Here is a 23,184-nt window from a genome sequence, read left to right as displayed (position 1 = left end):
CAGCAACTTTCCAGCTCTCGGGTATTTTCTGCAGCCTTTTTATGTTCCGAAGGACAGAATGCATGATGTTGCAGATATTCTTGCTCGTCTTTACGTAAAAAACCGGAGGTATACCGTTCGGTCCTCTGGGTTTTGTGGCATAAATATCATCCATTATTTTTCTGATGGTATTCTTCGAGATGTCAAAATTTGTAAGAGAGGGTTTCTGTACTTTAATATCTTTCAAACTGAAATTAGTTTTTGGGGAGAACACGGAGTGAAAAAATTTATTTAACATATTTACTTGCTCGCATCGAAGTGAATTCTGCTTGGTATCATTCATCATAACTTGTGCAGGCAAGCAGATTTGTTTAGGCTTTTAAGATGTTTAAAAAATCTGTCTGTATTTCTCGATCCCATTAAATTTTCTTGGTACACAACTCTGTCTTGTTCAGCTGAATCAATGTCTTGGATTTCCAGTTTCAGAACCAACTGTTTTCTGTAAGATTTTGGTTTATTCTCCAATAAACGTTTCTGTGTCTTCAGTTTATTAATCAAATTTGAAGTACAACAGAAAATCCAAGGTGGCAGTGATTGTCTATGCCTTGTTCATTTCGGGACTTACAAATCAAAAATTCCGTCAAGATACCTTGTGAATTCTTTGCTCATTTTGTTGATGTTGGTGTAACAAATTGACTGGAACGGTTTTTCAACAAGATGCTCGTTTTTAGCGTCAAAATCAGCATTCCTGAAACTTCTAAAGTTCTGTATTATTGGTTTTGTTTCAGAAACTGGGTTTTTCAAGGATAGACAAATAGCTTCATGGTCAGTTAGATTATAGATAGATGGAAAAGATTTGTCTAATTCAGCGGATAGATGACAATTTGGATAGAAGGCAGTATCCAAGATGTTGTTTCCACATGTCGGAAAGTTGATGACTTTGTCTTCAGTCTCGTTGGGAGTATACAGTGTCTTCCAGTTTGCTTCTGGAAAATTAAGGTCTCCACAGATGACAATTGGTTTGTTTTTAGGAATGTTTCTTAGGAGCAGTTGGAAGTCCTCTATCGTGTATCGATATGAACTTGATATGGGTGGATTGCAGAACGCATGAAAAATACTTGAGTGTCATTCAGAGTAATTTTACACGCTACACATCAGTTGGGTGGAGTGAAATTTATTTTTTCCGATATCAGAGTATTTTCCACAGCAATGAGGTTACCTCCATGCGCATTTCTATCTCCAATCGTGACCTGATCACTTCTATAAGTACTGTAATTGTTAAGACAGAGTTCGGAGACATGAATGTTATCGTTCAACCAGGTTTAGCATAGACATAGAACATTAAAATCTGAGTTAATTACTGCAATTACGAATTTTGATCTTCTTTCGATATTTATTAATCTTCTTGTATTTAGTTGGAGGGTATGGAGAAAGCCTCCTAGTCTGTGGGCATTCTGTACATCCAGCTGCACTTTGACCCCATCATTGTAAATTTCAAGATTTCGAATTTTCAATTTCTTCTTAGGTACAGCAGCTCCGTCAAGCAGCTCCCTTCGCTTTTTTAACATTTGATTTTCTTTCAGTGCGTCATCCCTCGACAACGCTGGCCGCATGTAAATGTTTTTTTCAACCAAACCATTTCGGAATTCTTGACTTTTTGCAAGAGTAATTCTTGTTTCGTATTCATTTGCCAAAGTTACTAATACCGCCCTTGGCTTTTTTCTATCATTTCGAAATTTTCCAAGTCTTTGTATTTCCGTTACATGTGCATTTGCACATATCGAATTGAGCAGATCGTTAACTTCATCGTTTGTTGGGACAAAATTTTCCCCTTTCGTTTTATTAGGATCCTCAGGTATCCCTTGTATTCATATGCATTTATTGATATTGTGACTTTTCGAGTTTTTATCAATTTTAACTCCTTTAGGTTTTCCTGAAGTAGTTTCAACAGCAACAACAGCAGCATATGTTTTTTCAACTTTGTCACACGTCATTTTTGTAGCATTCCCAATTTTCTCATCCACTAAGTCCGTTAATCGCCTTTCCATATTCTTCAGTTTTTCCCCAACATCCAAGCTATCGATTTTTTCAGCAATTTTTGCCAGGGTTCGACAACGAATAAAATTATCCCTCTCATTTTTTTCAACACAATTATTGTAGAGTAGCATGGCATTCATAACAAGCTCTTTAATGCTAGTAATTGCAGCTGGAGAAAGAGCTGTACATTCAGGAGTCAGATGCATCTTACAATTACATGCCACACAAGTATAACTCTTTTCATTCGCGTTAACGGCCTTCTCGCAAGTTTTACGATTTTTTCCCATTTCGTGTTATATTATTTTCCGAGCAAAACCAAGGAACTTAATCGCTAGGAATTTCTCAAAAAACAATCTTAACAACTGGGGCTTTAGGTTAAAAATTCTGATCCGGACCAAGGAACTTAATTTCTAGGAACTTCACAGAACTTAAACTAACCTCAAAGTTGATTATTTGTTGCCAAATTTTTGTTTTCGTTGTTTTTGGGGTTTGCTATTTTTCTTTTTGCAGATTCGTTTCAAATCACCGTTGTTTCGTACGATTGAGAAGAGCGTTTTCAATTCGAGAAATGGATCCAAGTGAAGCTTACTGTACTTTTTCAACATTTTCTCACCCTTTTGCTTTCGGCGAGATAAAAGATTCTTGACTATATGCAACACTGGTATCTCAGTTTCTTTCAATTTGTTATAGACGTCAGGAGCGCCTTCTCTGACACAATAAACAATTCCAACTATATCAACCTTTCGTTGTAGACGTTCGATTTCAACTTTTAATTGATCACCGTTGAGGGGTGTTCTATTATCGCTTTTCGGGCTATTTTTGATAATATTGTGCCACAATATAATGTTGGTGTTATTTTCAACGTATCGCAATCGATTTTGTACTATCTTGTACTTATCTTTAGCGTTTGGATGTAGATTTTATCCTGGTTTCGGTATGACCTTCCCTCTGAGTCGTTTTCGAATGTTATCCACTTCTCCAGAGAATGATGTAATGAGCTAGCTCCAACAATCAACATTACAAAAAGGCAACCACGGCTACCCTGACATTCAATTATATCTGAAACTATTTAATAACTAAACTTCTTTTTTTGTATCGTATTGAAAATTTATTAGTATTTATTGTATATATTGAATTTATGGTTACATAAAAACTGAATTTTTTTTAATGAAATCCAATATGGCGTCGTTTTTTTCTTGTGATCATATTTGATTGCCATTTGTTCAACTGTATCGCATAAATATTTACTTTCTTCTCAAAGTTTATTTTTGAAAAATGACCTACGCCGACCCTACGCCTGACCTACGCCTGACCTACGCCTGACCTACGCCTGACCTAAAATGTTACGCCGACCCCCCCCCCCACCCTCAGATCAAGGGGGATACAAATTTTACCCTCATGGGCGCCGCACGTGCTAATTTCCTACATAATAAATAGCTTCAAAGCTGCATAATTTGCTAGTGGGGGCCAAAAACCCTGGGGTAAGAAACCCTGGGGCTAAAAACCCTGGGTTTGAGAAACACTGGGACCGAAACACAATATATCCTCATTCTGGGGTTCTTTGATTACCCGATAGAAATTTTCCTCCATTATAATTACTTTTCGGAACTTTTAGTGATCTTAGTCGACAGCCCCGCACTACACGAGACACTTTGGAAGATGATTTTGTTGAGTTTCTGGAGCGATCAGATGGACAACTGTGGGAAGCTAGACTAACCCATTCGGGCATGGATATGAACAACATCAAAGTTGATCAATTCGATGAGAGGTAGTAAAGAAGTTTATCAGAGTACCCTGGGCCATAACCAAACGCCAAGTATATAATACCACTGAGCACACATAAATCAAATTCTTAACCATTACTCAGTCAATTTGACTATGTACAGTTCTGGATTTACAGTAGATTGCTGGTAGATTGCTGAAACAGTCTGGATGGTCACCCGGGCGATTAATGACAACTTTTTGACTAGTCAGACTTGACTCAATTCTAATTTTTAATTGTCAGACTTAGGATAATTGTGTTTTTTTTTACTTGCTGGACTTTGATTTTTACCCTTTCTGGAAAGAATGACGGTATGCAGAGTGAAAAATGGAAAGTCAAATGCCAAAAAAGTCGGTAAAAACATGGTTGAAAAGTGCACTCAGCGTTTACCTTCTGCTGATTTTGAGATGATCAGTTAATTTTTATGAGCTGGTGTAAAATGCCTAGTGCATTGATTCCATCGTTTTCGATTTTTTTCACTAAAATGGAGCTCCAATTTGTTACTTTTGCTTAGACTAATTATGTCAATTGGACCGCGGACTGAAATATATTGTGGTTGTTTTGTTCAAAAAAACATCCACATGGCCAAACAGTACGTGTAAAACACAAAACCAACTATAAAATTGTTCGTAGTTTTTATGATAATCTACTCCCTCGGCACCCACTATACAATCACTCGTCTTCTTTCTGACTTCTTGTTGAAGTTAACGGAGCTAATAAACGAAGTAGCAACCAGCATTAACAAAGTTAAGCATTCAAAGACAAAAAAGTCAGACAGAAAGCATAAACACACATCAGCAGCAATTTTTGCGTTAAAATGGGGTGAAATACTGGTTGCTTTTCGATTGTGGTATAGAGTTAATTAGATCACGAACCATATTATGTGAAAAAGTTAGCCATAAGTACTGGAGAGCTTGTTTAAGTTGTCCAACTTTTTTAGAAGCAGGAAGAATTTTTTCCATTTTTATTTGAAACAGATACCGAACTTGCTCAAGTGGAAATAAATACGGGGAATTTGGAATTTGGCGGTCAGGAAAGCACGGAGGTTTGATTGTTTTCCTATTATGCACAAGTGTCTGCACTAGCTTTTTCTTGCTGAAAAATCTTAAGACCAGTGAAATGACTCCCACATGCACTTTTAAGTCTGAAAATAATGACTCTTGAATTTTTGATTTTTTAATGATTTGAATTGCGCGCTTTCAGAAATTAAGTCTATGGGTAAAGCAAAAACCGATTGTGAGAGATGACCGTAAATAATCCAATTAGCGTAGTGGGTTATGTCCCCGACTCTCATCGGAGAAGTAGTTGGTAGAAACATCCTACATAGAGTCATAGTGGTAAATGTCCAGCAAATGGCTGCTTCAGTTTTGTGCTCACATGCAATTTGACATTATGTTCGCTTTGATGTCTTAGATATTCTCCCTGGTCGTTGGCAGTTAATGATCAAGCCGCAATAATAAAAAATTATCTCAACTTTTTGAATTACATTTTTGACAGTCTTAATTCTTTGCATCTTGACGGTTTCTCCGAAACTAAGCTCGCTGATCAATTTGCTTCACAAATATGGCAAGTGGTGACCAGTTTCTACTTTTGAAATTTGAATGAGAAGAATAAAAATGTCAACTAGTGTATCTTATCTGTGCTCACTGAAGTCAGCAGTATCATAACATTGCTGACTCGAGCAAACAGGGACAAGATACTAAGGCAGACCCAATGTGGGCTCCTTTAACAGCCTTAAGGTATAGAGAGCTAGGGCTACTTATTTCCGCGCGCGAAGTAGACTTACCTATATCTCTTAGACTAACCGACTCTGTAAAACACTGAGTGTAAACTTCTATTATTACGGTGGATAAGAAGCATAGCACCGGAGTCAATGGTATACATATAGTGTATCTAATATAACAGACTGACTATAGCTACAAGAGTTCTCTCTATTTAAAAGAGAATAGTGTCTTCTCAGTCTCTGATTGGTGGAAGGTGCACATTCAGTATTTTCACTGCTACATCAGTCTGGGGTTTCAATTCCTAAGTTGTGAGTTTTAGCAGAAATACGTAGAATGTGTCATCCTCGTTGAAGGGTAGGGTGAAGTGAGTGATGAGTTGTGTCCCCTCTGAAGTGGGTTATGACTTGTGTCGTCGTCTGGAACCCATGTCAGTGAAGTAGTGACTAGTGTTGTCTAGTGTGACTAGTGAAGAGGTTCGTCTTGTTGAGACCAGTAAGGGTGCCGGTTCCAGGGTGTGCTGGCCAGTGACGTTAGTTCTGTTGAGAGTATGCCCAACTGCTCTCACAGTCTTGTAGTGAGGATTTATTCCAGTTGGAGGATCACTTGTAGTCTGTAGTCTCTGTCTGGTTTGTACGAGGAGATTTCTATTTATCTCCACCTGGTACAAGGTTTGAACCAGTCGGGTTTACCAGCTTACCTTCTGGTGGAAATCCATCTATTTAGCTACAGTGTGAGCTACTTTCCCTTATTAAATCTTGTTAGGGAGATTTAATACTTTCTTTTGTAAGTCCCGACCGGGGAGAAGAAGAAAAGAACTGATCCTAATCTTCAGTTTTTTGAAAAAAGGAAAAGATACATGGAAAATATATATTTGGCAAAGAGAAGAGAATGAGGACAAGAAAAGGAATATAAGAACAATATAGTAAGAAAAAATATGAGTTTTATTAGAACAGTGAGTCTCAATATTGTGGGTCTGTGAGCCCAAGGTGGTGCTGTAGGGCTGTGGCATACGTCCTGTATTCAAACTCGAAGTCCGGAGCTCGATTATCTGGGTCCCGGAAGAAGGCGAGAAGTTCCGGATCGTGGGCCAGACAAGCAGCAAGGGCACTGGGATACGGGTCAGCATTACAGTGTGGCTGTAACGCCAGAAGGCGGTTGAAGATTCGATGCTCTTCTTGTGAAGGCTGGAGATTTTCGAGTTTATCGGCCGTCCAGTCCCTGTAGAGGAGGTTGAAAGTGTGGCCATAGATACACTTCGTGGCACTCCTTCTACACATTGTAGGGACGATTAGCCTTAGCGTAGAGTGGAGAAAATAGAAAATAGTTCTTTATGGGATCAAGTTGAAATCTGAAGTTTGGTCCTTGTGACCTGTGTGGCATGCCGTGTGTTGGCGCGAAAGGGTTAGGCCGTCCGCGAGAGGATAAGGGCTGTGAGCTTCGGGGAGGGCTTGCTGTGTGTCGAGCAGGCGATTGTGAAGTTTGTTTCGGGGACAAGCGAACGGGGTATATTTCATGTGCTGTGGCCCGTGGACGCCTTCTGGGTGAGGGGTCAGTGCAAGGGTAATTGTCAGTTGATATCGGACGGTCGCAGGTGGGTGGCTGAGGGATAGAGGGTTGGGGTCGCAGGGGTGGAAGAGCTTGTCCGTACCGCGGTGACGATACTGGCGGGCGTTGTGTATGCGGTGTTGGCATCACTGGTGGTGGGTAAACCAGTGGCTGGGATCGTGGTCGTGCTCCACGGATCCTACCAGATAACGCCCAGCTGGGGACAACCGTCTCTGGCATGGAGTGGCCAGATTGCTCTGCTGTTGCGACTTCATCAGCTCGAGGTAGAATATTCGTGGACTGAGTTTGGGGTTGTGATGCGGGGACTGCTCTGTGCGCAGTTGAAAAGAGTGGAGTTGGCTGTGGCACCTGACTCGGTCCTTGGAGGGGTAGCTCTTGTGGCGAGCTTTGCGGTCCTGTGGGGACTGAGGGTGAACTTGTATCACTCTCGATATTCAAGTGAAGTTCACCTGAACTCGATGAAGAATTGGCGGGTGAATGCAGTGGGTTCACCCAAGCATAATAAGCCGTATCCACAGGCTTTGGCTGTGGGGACAATTGCGCTATCGTAAAGAGGGCGGGCGTTTGCATTTCGCAAACTGGTTCCGGCACTGTGGATTCCAGCACCAATGGAGTGAAGGGTGATGGCAGGATGTCATCAAACTCCAACTTAATGAGATCGTATAACTTGGTATCGACATTTGGAGGAATTGGTGAGCCTCCTTCTTGGTGGGTAGGGACTGCAGTGGAGTCACTAAAAAAAGGAGTGTTAAATTCTAGTGCTTGGAACATTAAAGAGAAGATCTTCCGGTATTTCCTGATAATCAGGAAATTTCACGTGGGCGTTTAGTTTATTTGGTTGAAAAGTTTGCAAATGTAAAGATTGAAAATCTGGTTTCATGCGAGAATTAGTAGGTGTTTCATAGCTTTGACAGATAGAAACTGGTAAAGTAGAAGTATGTCTTTTATTTGAGTTATTGTTTACAGGAGACGAGAATTTCTTATCGAAACTTTTAAACTTTTTTTGTAATAAATTCAATTCGTGTTGAGCGTGTGGAGTGCAACTATCAACTGAGTTTCGTCGTCGTTTTTTAGGTGAAGGTGGTTAATACTGTGTAGAGTCCGATTATAATACATAGAATATTGTTTGTGAAAATGCTCCAAAAAAACCGGAGGTAATGATTTTAGCGGATGTGATATCGGGTCCTAAGAGTGATTTTAAGTTGTATGTGTTAAAAGCACTACGAAATAGGCCAAAAAGGCACTGTAAAAAATTAAATACAGTCCATATTATGGCTATATCTTTTAATACGTACCAAGGGCATCCAAAGATTCCTATTAAGGATTTTTTAAATAGTTGCCATTGATCAAGTCATGCCAATCTAATCGGCGGAGAATGAATTCTTTTCCGTTAATAAAGAGTTTGATGAAATAATTATTATATTCAGTGCGTAATTGTGAGAATTGAGCTTGTAATTGTGCTTGTTTTGCAAGATCTTCAAAATTTACTGCTCGAGCTACTTCAAAATTTTCAGCTGCTTCATCAACTAATTGGTTAAATTTCATCTTATCTATTGATTTAGTCCAGTCGTGTTGACTAAATATTCCGCGTTGTTGCGCGGTAAAATCAGCGTGGGTACGGCGATTTTCAACCTCGCCATGCGTGAATGATTTAACGGGGTTTCGCGCCTTGATTGGGTAGGGTGTAAAGCGATATTTGTCATCGCCGTCTGCGTCAAGTGATATTTGTTAAAATTATTGGATATACATTGTTTGTTAATAGACCAGGGAAAATACTTTCGAGTGACTTGGTCAACGAATTGTAATTTATTTTGATAGTTTATGGGTATACGTTCAAAGCATTGGTTTTCAAGAACATATAAAGGTGATGAAAAAATTTTACATGAAAGTGTGAAAAGACATTTCGACTTTTAAGTGTAGCGAATGTGTGTCGCTGTCCTGTGATAATATAACCAACTACTGTAAGTAATATAAAAGCGGTTTGTTTTAAATCGAGGTCTAAGTCACATTGTTTCTTATAGAAGCTTAACTTGTGTGGTCCATTTCGAGTAAAACTCGACTAATCGTGTAATCAATTTTGGCATCTATTTGAACATTAGGGTGAACTGCACCAAACCAATTTTGTTTTCGAAATAGTTCTTATTTTTCCGATTTGCGGTATAGTTGTGATTCTTGTGGAATTACGTATCCATCGGTGATATTAGCTTTTGTGTAAGGTGTTAAGGGGGGTGATCCATCCGGGACTGCTACATGTGTATTATCAAAATCGGTTGGCGGTTTTCCCGAGACAAAATTAAAAAACCTTTTCGGTATTGTATAAAGATGTCTTGATATTGTGTTGCATAATATGGGCGGTCTTCATTGCATTTATAGAGGGGTTTTGTGAGGACTTCAAATCGTGAAAGTGCAGATTCATCATATAGGTGTTTTTGAAAACGACTAGAATACATGTGTGGCATATGTTTGTGACCACTAGTGGTTTCAATATTTTCGAGTGTTTCAATAAAATAACGTTTTTGAAATTTGATCATATGTGAATGTGATCTTCCGACATCAAAATTTTGACAGTGATTCTCGGGTTCCCAAATAATGGTATGTTTAATAGCGTGATTTGGAGGGCAGTGGCCTCGTTCTATATCGCAATTAATGCGAACTGTGCCATAGTACACGTGTTCTGTGGTAACATCAAAAGTGAGTGTGATGTTTGTTAATTGTAGTGACCATCCTACTGTGAGGATGATGTGATATTCGTGTTCAGGGTCTTTACCGGGACAGTCAGCCCCGGGATTATTTGTGGCATTAGGTATCCAATCATGATCACGTGGGTTAAACCATCCTTCCGTGTTGGAATGCGAAGGGTCTATAACGATCCAGTCGAAAACGAACTTGTTTTTCTTCAAAATTTGCTTGCCAGCGGGGGTCGTCTAATACGTCAAACTGTATCATTTGAAGGGGATACTGGTGTTTACTTATGAGACAAACGCGTGCAAGTTCTCTACGAGCTTCAATTTCTGTGGGGAAGAAAGGTCTTTCCATATTATTAACATACCAATTATCGTGACCAAAACGAAAACCTCGTTTGAGTGAAATTGTGTGACAGAAGCTTTCTTTGTCGCTAAGTTTAGCATGTATGGCGTAGGTGCGTACTTGCAGAGTGCGTATTTGTGAAAATATTTGTACTTGTGCGGGGAGGATTTGAAAATCAGCTGGTTTGATTTTTCATTCACCAATTTCGTTGAGTTTATAATACTGCAAATTTGTGATTTGCTTTGGGGAGCCATCATAGTGTGTGACTACTAGGTCTTGTATGCCAGTTTTAGGTGTGGAAATACTGCGTTGATCAACTTTAATTGTTTGTTTGATTGGAAGTGGACATGAAAAGAATAAGTTAATTAGGTTGTAATTTAAATTTGTAGTTGACATGTGTAGGTGATTCCAGAGTGCGGCTTATAGAAGACAAAAAAACCTGCGGTGTTCTTTGTGTATCTATCAAAATTATAATGTATTTCTTGACAAATAAAGAGTGATGGATTAGTTTTACTCAAAAGATAGGTGGTGCAGCAGCATGTGGGTGAAAGATAAGTTTGTCTTGTTCGACAACAATTTCAACAGAAAAGGTGATCTTTGATTGTTTTAAAAATTCATGAGCTCTTTGTTTTTGAACGGGTGTTATTTTGTTTGATTTAGAGATTCTCTGAATAGTCTAATTATGTTGATGTTCATTGTTATTATCATCTCCAAAGAGGGCGGGTTGGGGTACAATAAACTTAGGATCAAATTTAAGCGGTAAAGTCGGATAAGTTTGTGTTGTATCTGCGTTTTTTCCAATACAATGTTGAGAGTGTTGATCTGGATCAGGCGTGGGTGTATTAGAGCTTAAAGTAATAACGGACGGTGTGCCGGGAAATTGAGTGGTAAAGAGCTTTGAAAAGAGGATGATGAATTGACTATATTAAATGAGTGATTCCAGTGTGCTTGTGATAGCAAGCGTTCAAAATTTCGTACGGGTCCTTGTGGTGGATTAAATGGGTAACTTGCAATTTGTAAAGGAGTAGGTGAAGAGATTTGAGAATTAGTTGGATCAGAAAAAGAAGTGTAAGAAAGTAGGCTTATATCATGTGTAGTATCGTTATCGTTAATATGTGAAACAGTGTGAATTGGCTGTGGCATTTCTGAGCTATGAGTTTTATCGGTGTTCGCAAAATTTATTGGTTGAGTGGAAAATTGTGGTGTATTAGAATAATTTAGTAACTCAGTTTGTGGTGCTCGTGGAGGAGCTGGTATCATTACGGGTGGAGGAAGTGGTGTATTCGTCCATCTGTAGAATTGGCAGTAGTGATGACTAAGTAGGGGTGTTCCTCAGTTTCTTGTTTCTGGTTTTTAATAAAGAGCTTAAATGTTGACTCTTTTGGTGTTGATTTTTCAATGGTTTCGCTGTATGAGCAACTAGGTGATTCTGAGACTGGGGCAGCACTGGCGTCAGTGTTGGGTTGATGACTAGAGGACGCAATTGTGACGATAATTTTTATCCCAGAGTGGGGCGATTTTCACAAAAATAAACTATATAGTCAGTAGAGGTGGGAATAACAATCATTAAAAGATTTAGTTGGGTACACTTACTCTGATTGCTGTGCAGGGTGATTCTGGTGGGATGACAGTGTGGAGATAGATAAGATCTAAAAAGTCAGAAGAAAAAACGGTTAATAATTCGGCGATTGTACAATCTTTTCTTTCAAATGAAAAGATAACGTGTGGATATTTAGTTTCATTTACTGGGTTGTTGTTATTTGACGAGTTGTTGGTATTGCTTATGTAATCTTAGGAGTTCGTTAATATATTTTATATCATATGATGCTGGGATAGCGTCAAGATTAATCGCGTAAATAATGTCTGTATAAAAATTTTCAGAGTTTTTGTGTTGCTTGTAGTGGAAAAATTGGGCGATAGAAAAGAGCGATGTGTTCGTTTCTAAAGTCTCTAATATAAAAAACCCATTCACAACAAGTGTGTGAATATAAAATATGATCAAGATTATAAAAGATATCTTGAAAACGAACCTGTTTAGTCTTAAAATTTTGAATGTATTTAAATGTGTCTGCGTAAGGTGTTCTTTTAAATAGAACTTCCAATCTGTATTGGGAAGTAATGTGCATACCTGTTTGAATTCGAAGATGAAGTGGCTTTCAGTGCTGTGAGATTGAAAGGGTTGTATTAGGAGAGAGTGGATTGTGTCACTGGTTGGGGTGATCTTGATTGTTGTTTGAGCCAAAAGCTTTGCTATAAATGAAGGAAGAACTATGAAGGAAGAGTTGTGAAAAGGAGTTTGAAAATTTCAAAATCTAGCAACCTCTTAAAGTTTTAATAGAGTGTAGAAGAGAGTGAGAAAAGTGTCTAATGTTGAAGAGAGAATTTGACGTTTTATAGAGAGAGAAAGAGAAGCAACTAGGTTTAGAGCTGTAGACTGTGAAGTGATTTTAGACGATGTGATTTTGCCTGACCATGACTTTTCATTCGGGTACAAAAAAGTTACCGAATCTTATCTTGGCAATTAAATGAGATTAGGGAATTATTCCCAGACCGATCTGTGGGTCGGTTATTAACCTAATTTTTAGTTATTTTCCTTTTTATTATTATCGGGGGGAATGGTCCGTATTTTCCTCCTTGTCATTTCCTGATGGAAGGGTTTTTGTGGTTCTGCTAGGGTAGCAGGTGAAGAGATAGTTCGTTTTTTGTTTACTATTCCAGGTGATGTAATTAGTTTTCCCAGTGAAAGTAATTGTATTATCGGGGAGAGGGGTGAAAGAACTATCTGAATTATCCTTCTCGTATAGGAGAACAAGGGAATTGTGTTTTTAGTTAAAGTATGTTTAGTAGCTATTTTGTGTGTTATGCAAAATTATATTCGGCTATTTGAAGCGAGAAGAGTGATGTACTGTGTAGTTTAACAGTGAATTGTGAACGGTTTTATATATTCGTTGTTTGTGAAGCCGAAATTTTGGATTGTGGTATGAAAATTCTGTAATCTTTTATTGGCTGTCGGCCAAGACGATTATCCCTTGTGGTGTAATTCGGGTATTGCAGACGGGCTACAAGGTAACTGAGGGGTGAAGTTATCTGTGGATGGTATATTTGGTATGTATAGACTAACCGAGACAGATTTCGACTTGGTAAGCGACGGTTTTTTAGGTTGTAGTTTTAAAGAGCGAACTATCCGAGAAGTATTTCTTGAACGGAGAGTTCCTTCGGTTAATATGGTACAATATTACTTCTTTGTCGGGTAATCTCTTTACCAGAAAAATCTTCTAATTTTTATGTGACTAACGTAGGAGTATCAACAATTTTATAGGGTCCAATTTTTTGTGGTTGGATCTTATCGATATACAAATTTGTGTGGCTTTATTTACAGCCAAAACAAAAGTATTTAATTCGAGTGGTTGTGCCGTTCCAAAACGGCGATTGATAGATGTGCGTAGATGTTTGTTTTGGTTCAAATAATTGTGTACTTCATTATAAACTTCCGATTGTATCTTTTCACGATTGAGAAACCAATGTGCAAAGGTTCCTTTCCGCAACTTTTTAATTTGTGGATGATGACCTAGGTGATTCGAATGTGTATGCTTGGGTAAAGATTTACAGAGTGAAAATTCTGTAGGTATACAGTTTCCAAAACTATCTGTAGTGGAAGACAGATTAAATATTATGGGTTCCTTTGGTTTTTGGCCAAATACTAGTTCATATGGTGAAAGATTCAAGTTGATTCTAACTTGTGAATTGAATGCAAACGGAATTACTTTTAATTTCTGTGACCACGTGTCATATTGTGAGTCTAAGACTGTACGAAGAAATGTATTCAACTGGCGATTACTGTTTTCAACGAGTCCATTAGACCACGGCGCATATGGCGTACGTGGTTTGAATTGTACGTTATATGTACGACAGAAATGTGTGAATTCTTCGTTAATATATTCATTTCCGTTATCTGTTACCAAAATATTGGGTATTCCGAATTCAACAATCCAGTGATCAAATAATATTGTGAGTGCGTGAGTGGTATCATTTTTGGGTGATGGGTGGAGTACAACATAATGTGTAAGCGCATCTACGAATACATAGACGTATGAAATCCCATCCGAAGACGGTGAGATTGGGCTTTTTGTGTCCCTTGAAATACTGTGATTAAAGTATGGTGAAACTTCGAGAAATGGCTGTTGTGGTGCCATTAAGAGGTTTGGCATATATTTTTTGGTTTGGCAATTCAAGCAATCTTGTGTAAGTATTGCTATCCAAGTACAAATATTTGGAAAACAGTAGGTTTCTGTGATTGTTGCATGTGTTTTTTCACGACCTGGGTGGCCTGAAAGATCATGGGTGTGTGAATTGTGAAACATAACTAAAAGGAGAGAAAGTAGACAAATTTTTGGTGGTTCTGTTTCTTGTTTATAACACAAGAGATTATTGCTTTCGTTAATACTTAAGTTATGAAATCGACGATAATATTGTAGTAAGCCTTTGTTGGCTCGTATTGTTAATGAAGAGTTGGGGGGAGTTTTCATAGCGTTTCCAGAATAAAAGTTGTTTAATTACTGGATCTTGTTGTTGCATTTCATAGAGAAATGTTTCTTTAAATTCTGTGTTTTCGTAAAAATAGTTGTATAATGTTTGGGATTTTGGGACAAAACCATCCATTGCCGGTAACGAAAATTTCATAGTGTTAATAAGCTCTGCATTATTTGCATCATAATTAAATTCTGGAAGAGGTTCTCTTTTTTTTGTTTTAAGTGTGACATCTGTGTGTTGTATGATGGGGTAAAATTCTGGAATGAGTAGTTATTTTTCAACCGTTGTTTTTTCTGTTGGTGAAAATTATAAAGGTTGTGCTTTAGTTTGATACTCATAGAGTGAAACAGAGAGGTAAAGATTATTTTCTAATGGTACTTTAAAATAATTGTCTTTTATCTGTCAATAGATCGGAAAATGTGGTGATTCTACATGAGTGTCTGTAGAAACTGAGTTAATGTATTCTTTCGATACAGCGTAGTGACACTTTATAGGTTGTGTGTTTTGATTATGCGTCATAAAAAATTTTATTGATTCCGGTATCTCGACTGCGCGGAGACGGTGTTCATCTTGTGTTGTCGTCAGTGAGCGACTGAATAGATCTGGACGCGAAAGATTTTTCCCTTCCATCCAAACTATGAGTAAGTTCGGGAATTTCATGAGAATTAACTGAAATTTATAACCTCTATGTGTATAGTATTATTGCGTGTTTAGATCCTTGAATAAGGAATTCATATTGCGAGAGTGCATAGATAATTGCGGAGCATTCGCGAAGTGTGGTAGAGAGTCTAAGTTCCGTGGTGGAGAATAGCCGGGAGGAGTTTGCCGGAACCAGACCCATTTTCCCAAATTGATTTTTTTGTAAGAGTTTGGCTCCAATACCGCAATTGGAGGCATCGCAAAGGATATAGAAAGGTTTTGCCAAGTTTGGAATTGCGAGGCGAAGTGTTCTGTCCGTAAGTTCTTTTTTCACTCTATCAAACGTTTGTTATAATTCGGGAGTCCACTTGAAATCTGTTGTATCTGTTAGTTGGAGATTGAGGTCGGAGAATGACTTGTAAATTAAATATTTATATATATATTTGGAGATAAAGGTGAGGAATCCAACGTAATTTCGGATTTCTTTTTTATTTTTGGGTGAGTGTAATTTCAAAAATCCACCTATTTTTGATTTGAGTGGGGTTATATGATTAATCTGGATTGGTGTCCTAAAAATCTAACTGAATCGAGAAGAAAGAAAGATTTGTCGGGAGCAGCTTTAACATTTTTTTTTAGAATAATGTGATATTGGCTGAGTGTTTTGTGCATTTCCTCTGTTGTTGTGTCTTGAATGAAGACGTCATACAAATAAGTGATTATTTTGTTTTTGCGAAATAGTGGTTTGAAAACGCTACTCATAAAAGATGAGAAAGCCGCCGGGCCGATAGAAATACCATATAATAACTGTTTAAAGCAATATTGTTGTCCAGCACTCACAAAATTAGTAAGGCTTTGTGATGGTTTGTCCAGTGGCATTTGATTGTAAGCACTGTTCATATCTGCTATGGAAATGTTCATATCTGCTATGGAGAAAATAGGTCCTTTAATTCGTGTTAGTATAACTTAAATTGTTTATATGGACCAACTACATTTTGTTTCGTCAATCATAGTGTTCAATTGACGGGCGTCTAAGACAATTTTCAATTATTCCCCTTTTTTAATAATGATTACTGGGTTTATGAATGTGTTTCCAGTAGTTAAAGAATCTGTTTTTACGGGTGCTATGATGTCAAAATGTGTTATTATATCTATTAAGTGTTGTACTCTATCTTGTAATTGTAGTGGGATGCGTGTGGCTCTTTGCTTTTTAAAGAAAGCTGTAGCCTTTAGAGGTAGATTTAGTTCTACCTTAACTTTTTCAACATCGAATTTTGAGGATGCATAACACTTTTTGAATTTATTGAGAAGTTGTGCCAACTCTACGAATTGTGCTTGTGTTAGCTGTGTGTGTTCAAATTTGAATGGTGAGGAATTCTCTATCTATTTCAGGGAATTTTGTAACGTCAAGTGGTATGGTGAACTTTTTCTGTTGTACTTTATACTCGTGTACTTGTTGTTTAGTGAGACTTAAACAATAAAGTTTTTTGGTGTTTCCGATGTACCTTGAGTGAGATATTTTAGAGTATAAGCATCCAAGAATTCTGTGAGTTTATTTATACGATATTTTGTGGTTTGATAATCATTTAGTGATATATCTTGTTGTGCATATCCAATTAGTCCTTTGACCAGTGTTAAGGGGTGATGTAAAGGATTGTTTATTAGTATTTGGATAAATTAGTGAGAGGGGTTTTCAAGATTATTTATATCCATTATAGAGAAAAACATATTTTTGCGTAGTGGTACGAACGAAAAATCAGATACGTACATGATAGTGCCACTTGCATTTTTTTTCACATTCGTATGCAGTTAAAGAGTAGGTTAATACTCGGTGTTCGAAAGGTGTGAAATAGAACAATTGATCTCCGATTACGGAGAATAATTGTGAATAATACGGAGGTGGTTTAATAGAGGAATCATAAAATATATGTGATTTTATATCATTGCTATGTTTGATCTCAAGTGTATGAGATTAACATTTTTTTGATTCTACATTTTTTCTGGGAAAGGTGTACCTAGAATATTAGATTTCATGATATTAGATTTGTTATATACATGAAAGGTGATTTTAATTGATGTGTTTTTAAGGTTTCTATTTTCTGTTACGTTTGGGTACAATGTGAGTTTTACTGTTCCATTGGAGTGTAGTTTAGAATTTTTTGCTGCCGAGAGAACAAATGTTGATGCTTTGAGTTGTAATTTATGATATTCTTTGATTTCTATCCAAGTGTCGGTGTTTAAGATGTTGAGTGATGCACCAGAATTTAGTACAATATCTATTCTAGATGTGGTGGGGAGATTCCGTGAGTGATTCTAGATATCGTGAGTGGTTGTACCCATATGTTATTTTTACAAGAAGTGGAAAGAATGTATTTTTCTGTGAGAGTATTGCATTCTTCTTGGCAATTAAAATATTCATCTTGTGTGTCATTATTCAATTCTAAGAGTAATTCAATGAATTGTTGTTCGAGAAGTGTTTCGTCTGAAACATTATGTGTGCCTGTATTTTCAGTGTTGGACGTGGGGTTGTCCAATTGTTTTTAATCTAACAATGGTTCTTCATTCGATTGTTCTTCATCTAACATGGACTAGAGTTATATTGTGAATTAGATTTAAAAATTTGGTCTCGTGTAGGGTGAACCGCTTCTGCTTGGTGGTTTGAAGTTACTATTGCCACAGTAGGGTTTTGAATTACTTTGTGAGAATTTATTCGGACTTCTGTGTCGAGAATTGTTTCGATGTTCTCTGCTATTACTACAAGAGCGATGTGAAAACAGTAGTGGTTTGCCTGTCATATTAGTTGATGTGACTTGTATATTTGGAAGGTTTTGATTTCCTCTCATTGCTTAATTAAAGGTTTCTTTTTGAAAATCAGTTTTATCTAGTGGTTTCGTGTATCAATTTTCAGGGCACGTGGAGATACTATGACCTGAGCGTGAGCATTTTTGCAAAATTTTGAGAAGTGTAGTTTTCCTTTAAAATTTGGATCATTTGAGTACTTGTGTCGTACTACATTGATTCCGTGGGCGATATCTTGTTCCCTTGTGTGTATTCCATCTACTGTGAGATTATCTATCTCAAGGGAGAGATTATTAATTGAGGTTGAAAGAGTGGAGTTTCTAGTTTATTTGTGTCTATCAATATGTGTTCTTGTAATATCTTCTTGGTGAATTTTCTCAACTAGTTGTGCAAATGGAAGGTGTGGTTCCAGTGCAGTTGATTTGTGATTCTCAATCTTTTTAAGTGCTATTCATGCTAGTTTTGGATCAAGTGCTTTGACGAGTGCGTCATTCATTTCTGCATTTTGCATATCTGGAGCGTTATTAACATATGCCTTTCGAGTCATTTGTTCTAATCTGAGCGCTAGTGTCTTTATTTGTTCGCCAGAAGCACGTGTTATACTTTCTAATAGTAATTTCGCTTGTGTTTGCGATTGTTGATTATCAAAGGTTTTCTGAAATTCGCGGCGAAAAACTTGCCATTTCTTTTTTATATCTAGTGGATGGTGTGAATACCACTGTTGTGCTTGTCCAAGCAGGGCCGTTTGGATCATGGCAATCCGTTTCAGGATCCAGGCTTCCTGAAATGGTGAATCAATTTGCTCTGGTCCTGCTGTCATTAACATTTTTGCTGTGATAGCATTTAAAAAATTTTCTGTTGTATACGTGGGGTCAGTACCATCGAAGGGTCTGAGAGATTGTTGCATAGGCACGGAGACGCCTAGGTAGGGATACATCATTTGAGTATTTCTACAGACTACAGTTGATGGCGTTTGTGTTGACGCTGCTTGTAAGTAAAAAGGAGTCGGTGCATTTGAATTTTTTTGTGTGTTTTGTGAATTTAATTGTCTAACAATATCACTAATTGTTGTGGAGTGATCTGAACATTTTGGTCAGTCCCTTGTTTGGGTTGGGTTGAATTATTAAGAAAAATAGGTTCAGTGTTAAAATGTGCTGAATTTTGTCTGTGTAGACGCAGTGAAGATGTGTTTATGTTTGATAGTATTGGTATGGTTGTGTTTAGGGGATCTGAATTTTGTGTCAAAAACAGGTTGTCTGTGTTGATGGTTTTGATAATTATTTGTGTTATACATGTGGTTGAGTTATTATTACTGTGGTTGTTATTGTTTTGGTTATTGTTTTGATCATTATCTTCAAAGTCAATTAGCGTATTCACGGTCTGTGATGAAAAAAGTGTTCCGTCATCTAATAATGTTGAATTAAAACCTGTTTCCGCAGTTTTGCTCATACGGTTTTCTAATTGTTAAGGATGGCCGTTCATACGGTTTTCAGATTGTTGAGGAGGGATTAGTGTATCCATATTCTCAATTGGTGAAGCTTCCAGAGAAGTGTTTGTATTCTCTGGATTATTGGTAAAGACAAATGGATGTGTTTCTGCATTATAGTTTTTAATTTTGATATTCTGATGGTTTTTGGATAATTTTTGTGTAATTTCGGCTGGCATTTCCGGAATATTTGTAAACTTCTGTGGAAACCAGCCAGGATCATATATGTATATATATATATATATATATATATATATATATATATATATATATATATATTGGAGTGTTTCTGGTAATTTAGTTATTATTTGTGGGTAAATTTGTGTTATTAATTTCGTAGCTGGGAAGATATGTCTCACCAGACTTTTCCAGAATCGGTGTATATACCAGGATAGAAGTGTAGGTGTATCTAGAATTTGGTCTTTGCTTAAGTCTGAGTCTGTAACACAGGTAATATATATTTTCGCAGGTGAGTGAATCCTTCTACTTCTTGTCTAGTGATTTTGTGTACGTTTTCTTTTCGAGAGGATGAAGCATTTGCATGAAGTGCGGTTGCAAGTCGTTTAAGAAATTTGAAGGAAGATTTTCTAAAAACTCCTTTACTGTCTGAAGGTTGTATCTCAGTCCAGATTCCGTTAAGAAATTCTAATAAGGTGTCTGATAGGGGGTGAAACAAAGTGTCGTATTTTAATGAGATATATTTGTTTGTGAGTGGATCACAAGTAAAAAGAACTGAGCCTTTTGTGGTATTGTTTTGGTATGTACTATAAATTAATTATAATTAATTTTACATACCAAAAATTGATTTCCAAAGTTTGTGAGTGGATCACAAATAAAAAGAACTGAGCCTTTTGTGAGTTGAGCTCCGTAAATTTCAACTATATATGAAAAAAGGCGGTTCGTGAATCCTGTGATTCCTTTTCTGGTAAAAAAGTAAGGTTGTTGTTCTACTGCAAAATAGTTGTATTTAAGTTGTCTTGTGGTATTTAAGAGCATATTCAACTCATCTTGGTGTAGGTAGTGTTTAACTGTAAAAGGTAAAATTTCTTGTGTTAGACGTGTGTTTTGTTGTTTAACAACTGCGAGTTGTAACTCGTCCGATAGTATCGGTAAGTTAGAAGAAGACTGATCAGTGTATTGATCCATTTTATTTATTTTTGTAGATTATTATTATTAATTTGTTTTTATTGGGGTTGTGTTCCCTTTTTTCTTGAATTTTGTAGAAATTAATGATAGAAAATTATGTATTCTAAATCTAAAATGTTTTCTCTGGAGAAAAAAGGGTGTTTTGTGTGAGTTCTTTTTACGGTTAGAGTTTGTTAACTAACTGGTCGCACCAGTTAAGGCAGACCCGATATGAGTTCCTTTTACAGCCTTAAGGTATAGAGAGCTAGGGTTATTTATTTCTGCGCGCGAAGTAGATTTACTTATATCTCTTAGACTAACCGACTCTGTAAAACACTGAGTGTAAACTTCTATTATTACGGTGGATAAGAAGCATAGCACCGGAGTCAATGGTATACACATAGTGTATCTAATCTAACAGACTGACTATAGCTACAAGATTTCTCTCTATTTAAAAGAGAATAGTGTCTTCTCAGTCTTTGATTGGTGGAAGGTGCACTTTCAGTATTTTCACTGCTACTATACACTAGTTAGCCAGTATTAATTTTTTTTGTCTTGTCATTCAAACATTTAAACGTAGATATTGATATCCACGTAGCTAACGATATCCACGTAGAAACTGTTATCAACGTAGAATTTTGTATTTTTTATCGGAAATAATTTTTTTTTGGTATGTACTATAAATTAATTATAATTAATTTTACATACCAAAAATTGATTTCCAAAGTTCCGATGAACAAGCAAAATTATTGTCGTGGTTGTTAGTTGCTCTCAAAAAAATTTTCCAGCAGTTATTAAAATTTTGCTTGTCTTTGTATGCAATTGGTTGCTTGATCGTTTTTCCCTCTGAGTTTTGACTTTAAGCTCTCAGAGAAGATGTACTGATAAAGCGAGAGAAAGTTAGTTGTCTCTGAACAGCTCTTAAATCACATTTCATGCCATTAACGGAAATTCAAAGATTACTTTGTTAAGTTCGATGACTCTTTGAAGTCCAATGATGATGCTAACTTGCTACAACTGCGGATGATGGCGTTTTTTTCTGCCATTTCAAAATTTCCTGCCAAAATTCATTACATAGAATTTCAGTATGATTGATTTCTTTCTTTTGGATCTCGAAACTCGAAAATCACCCTTCTGGAGTTTTTTCTTTAAAAAATTTGAAGTATGTGAAAACCGGCTTAGAGTTATTGGATGAAATTGCAATTAAACATGGTGCTCTCCAAGGATCAGTTAGAAAAAAAACGAGTCGATATTGAAAAGGTTTCATTTGTTCATTATCCTAGTTTTTTTTATGCAAGCCCGATAGTAGGGACAAAGTTGCAGAAAAATTTATAGTTTGAGTTTTTTGAGCAAAACAGACTATGAGAACGCACAAGGAATAGCATTAAAATCGAATAAAAAAGAACTCTCATATTTCTGTCACAGCACAAAAGACACAACAATTAGATGAAAGGAGACTTTTAAAAAGTTTCACAAGGCTGCAATATCCTGGCATCAATTAAATTCAAGCTTGACATTCGAAAATCAATTGATGTTTATTTTCGGCCAAGCGAAAATTGGTATTTGCCTGCTGTGTCGTGTCAAGGATCAAATACCATTAAAAATGAGACTACTAGATCAGAGATAGTTTTTAACGAATGGTAATGTCTCATCTCTCTTCATTGGAGTTTTTTGACAGTCTTTTTTTTATAAAAAAGTTATAGGCATAAATTGACAGATTAACTGTTGTAACAGTATAAGCTATACATGCGGAAATTATGGTCACTGTCTAGATCTATTCAATCACTCAAAAATGTCGCAGCGTATACTACTAATTTCAAAATTTACTCAAATAAAACTTCATAAGAATCTGATGAAATGGGGAGATTCAGATGCCTTAATAAAATCAGCAAAACGCTTAGAAAACGAAAGCTAATGAAATAAGGTAACAATTCAAAAGCATTAAGAAAAGTAATCAGTGATAGCAAAAATCATTCAAAAAGGGGGGAAAACACTATGCAATCTCAGTTTAATTTTATATAATTTAGCATTTAAAGATACATTAACAGGTTCCGGAGTTGAAATTCTTTCGGAAATTATACAAGACCATATATGACAAAAAAACGTTTAGTTTTGGTATAATGTAGGCAGAAAGTATCGAGATCTAATATGTCGAATTGGGAGTCTCTATATTTGACATTCTGTGTGCGCTGGAACAATATTTTTGGATTTTCTACATATTCAGAAACCATTCTTAGGCAATGCGCCTTTCTTAAAATTTAGTACTTAGAGTGTGCTGGGGGTTGGGAACAATATGCACCCACTACGCTGGGGGAACACAAATGGCAAATATCCGAAAAGTTAATAAAAGATCCTAAAACTTAACAAATTCTGTAGGTTCCTCATTCTGTCAGTGACTGGAAAAGTATACGAGTTCGAGGTTCCGGAAGGAGTAGACTACGATTACATCGATTTTCAACGTCACGGGCCTTCAACTTTGCTAATATTTGGAACCATCAACTCTCATTTGCCCA

At 36.8% G+C, this 23,184-nt stretch overlaps 1 protein-coding gene across 2 annotated transcripts in view; it reads left to right on the top strand.

Moving 5' to 3' along the window:
- LOC142351464 (uncharacterized) overlaps window positions 1-23,184 on the top strand; it is a 47,972-nt gene that overhangs the window by 24,274 nt on the left and 514 nt on the right. For both annotated transcript variants that reach the window (XM_075403493.1, XM_075403492.1), the window contains 2 exons: window positions 3,632-3,784; window positions 23,048-23,184. The exon at window positions 23,048-23,184 is cut by the window's right edge and continues 514 nt beyond it. In XM_075403493.1, the coding sequence (XP_075259608.1) occupies window positions 3,632-3,784; window positions 23,048-23,184 (290 nt within the window). The remainder of the gene's footprint in view (window positions 1-3,631; window positions 3,785-23,047) is intronic.

This window comes from Convolutriloba macropyga, chromosome 13 (genome assembly GCF_964194025.1).
Source record: "Convolutriloba macropyga chromosome 13, txConMacr16.3, whole genome shotgun sequence".
NCBI classification, from domain to species: Eukaryota; Metazoa; Xenacoelomorpha; order Acoela; family Convolutidae; genus Convolutriloba; species Convolutriloba macropyga.
Note: the sequence above shows the minus strand (reverse complement) of the source record. Positions and strands in the feature narration are given on the sequence as shown.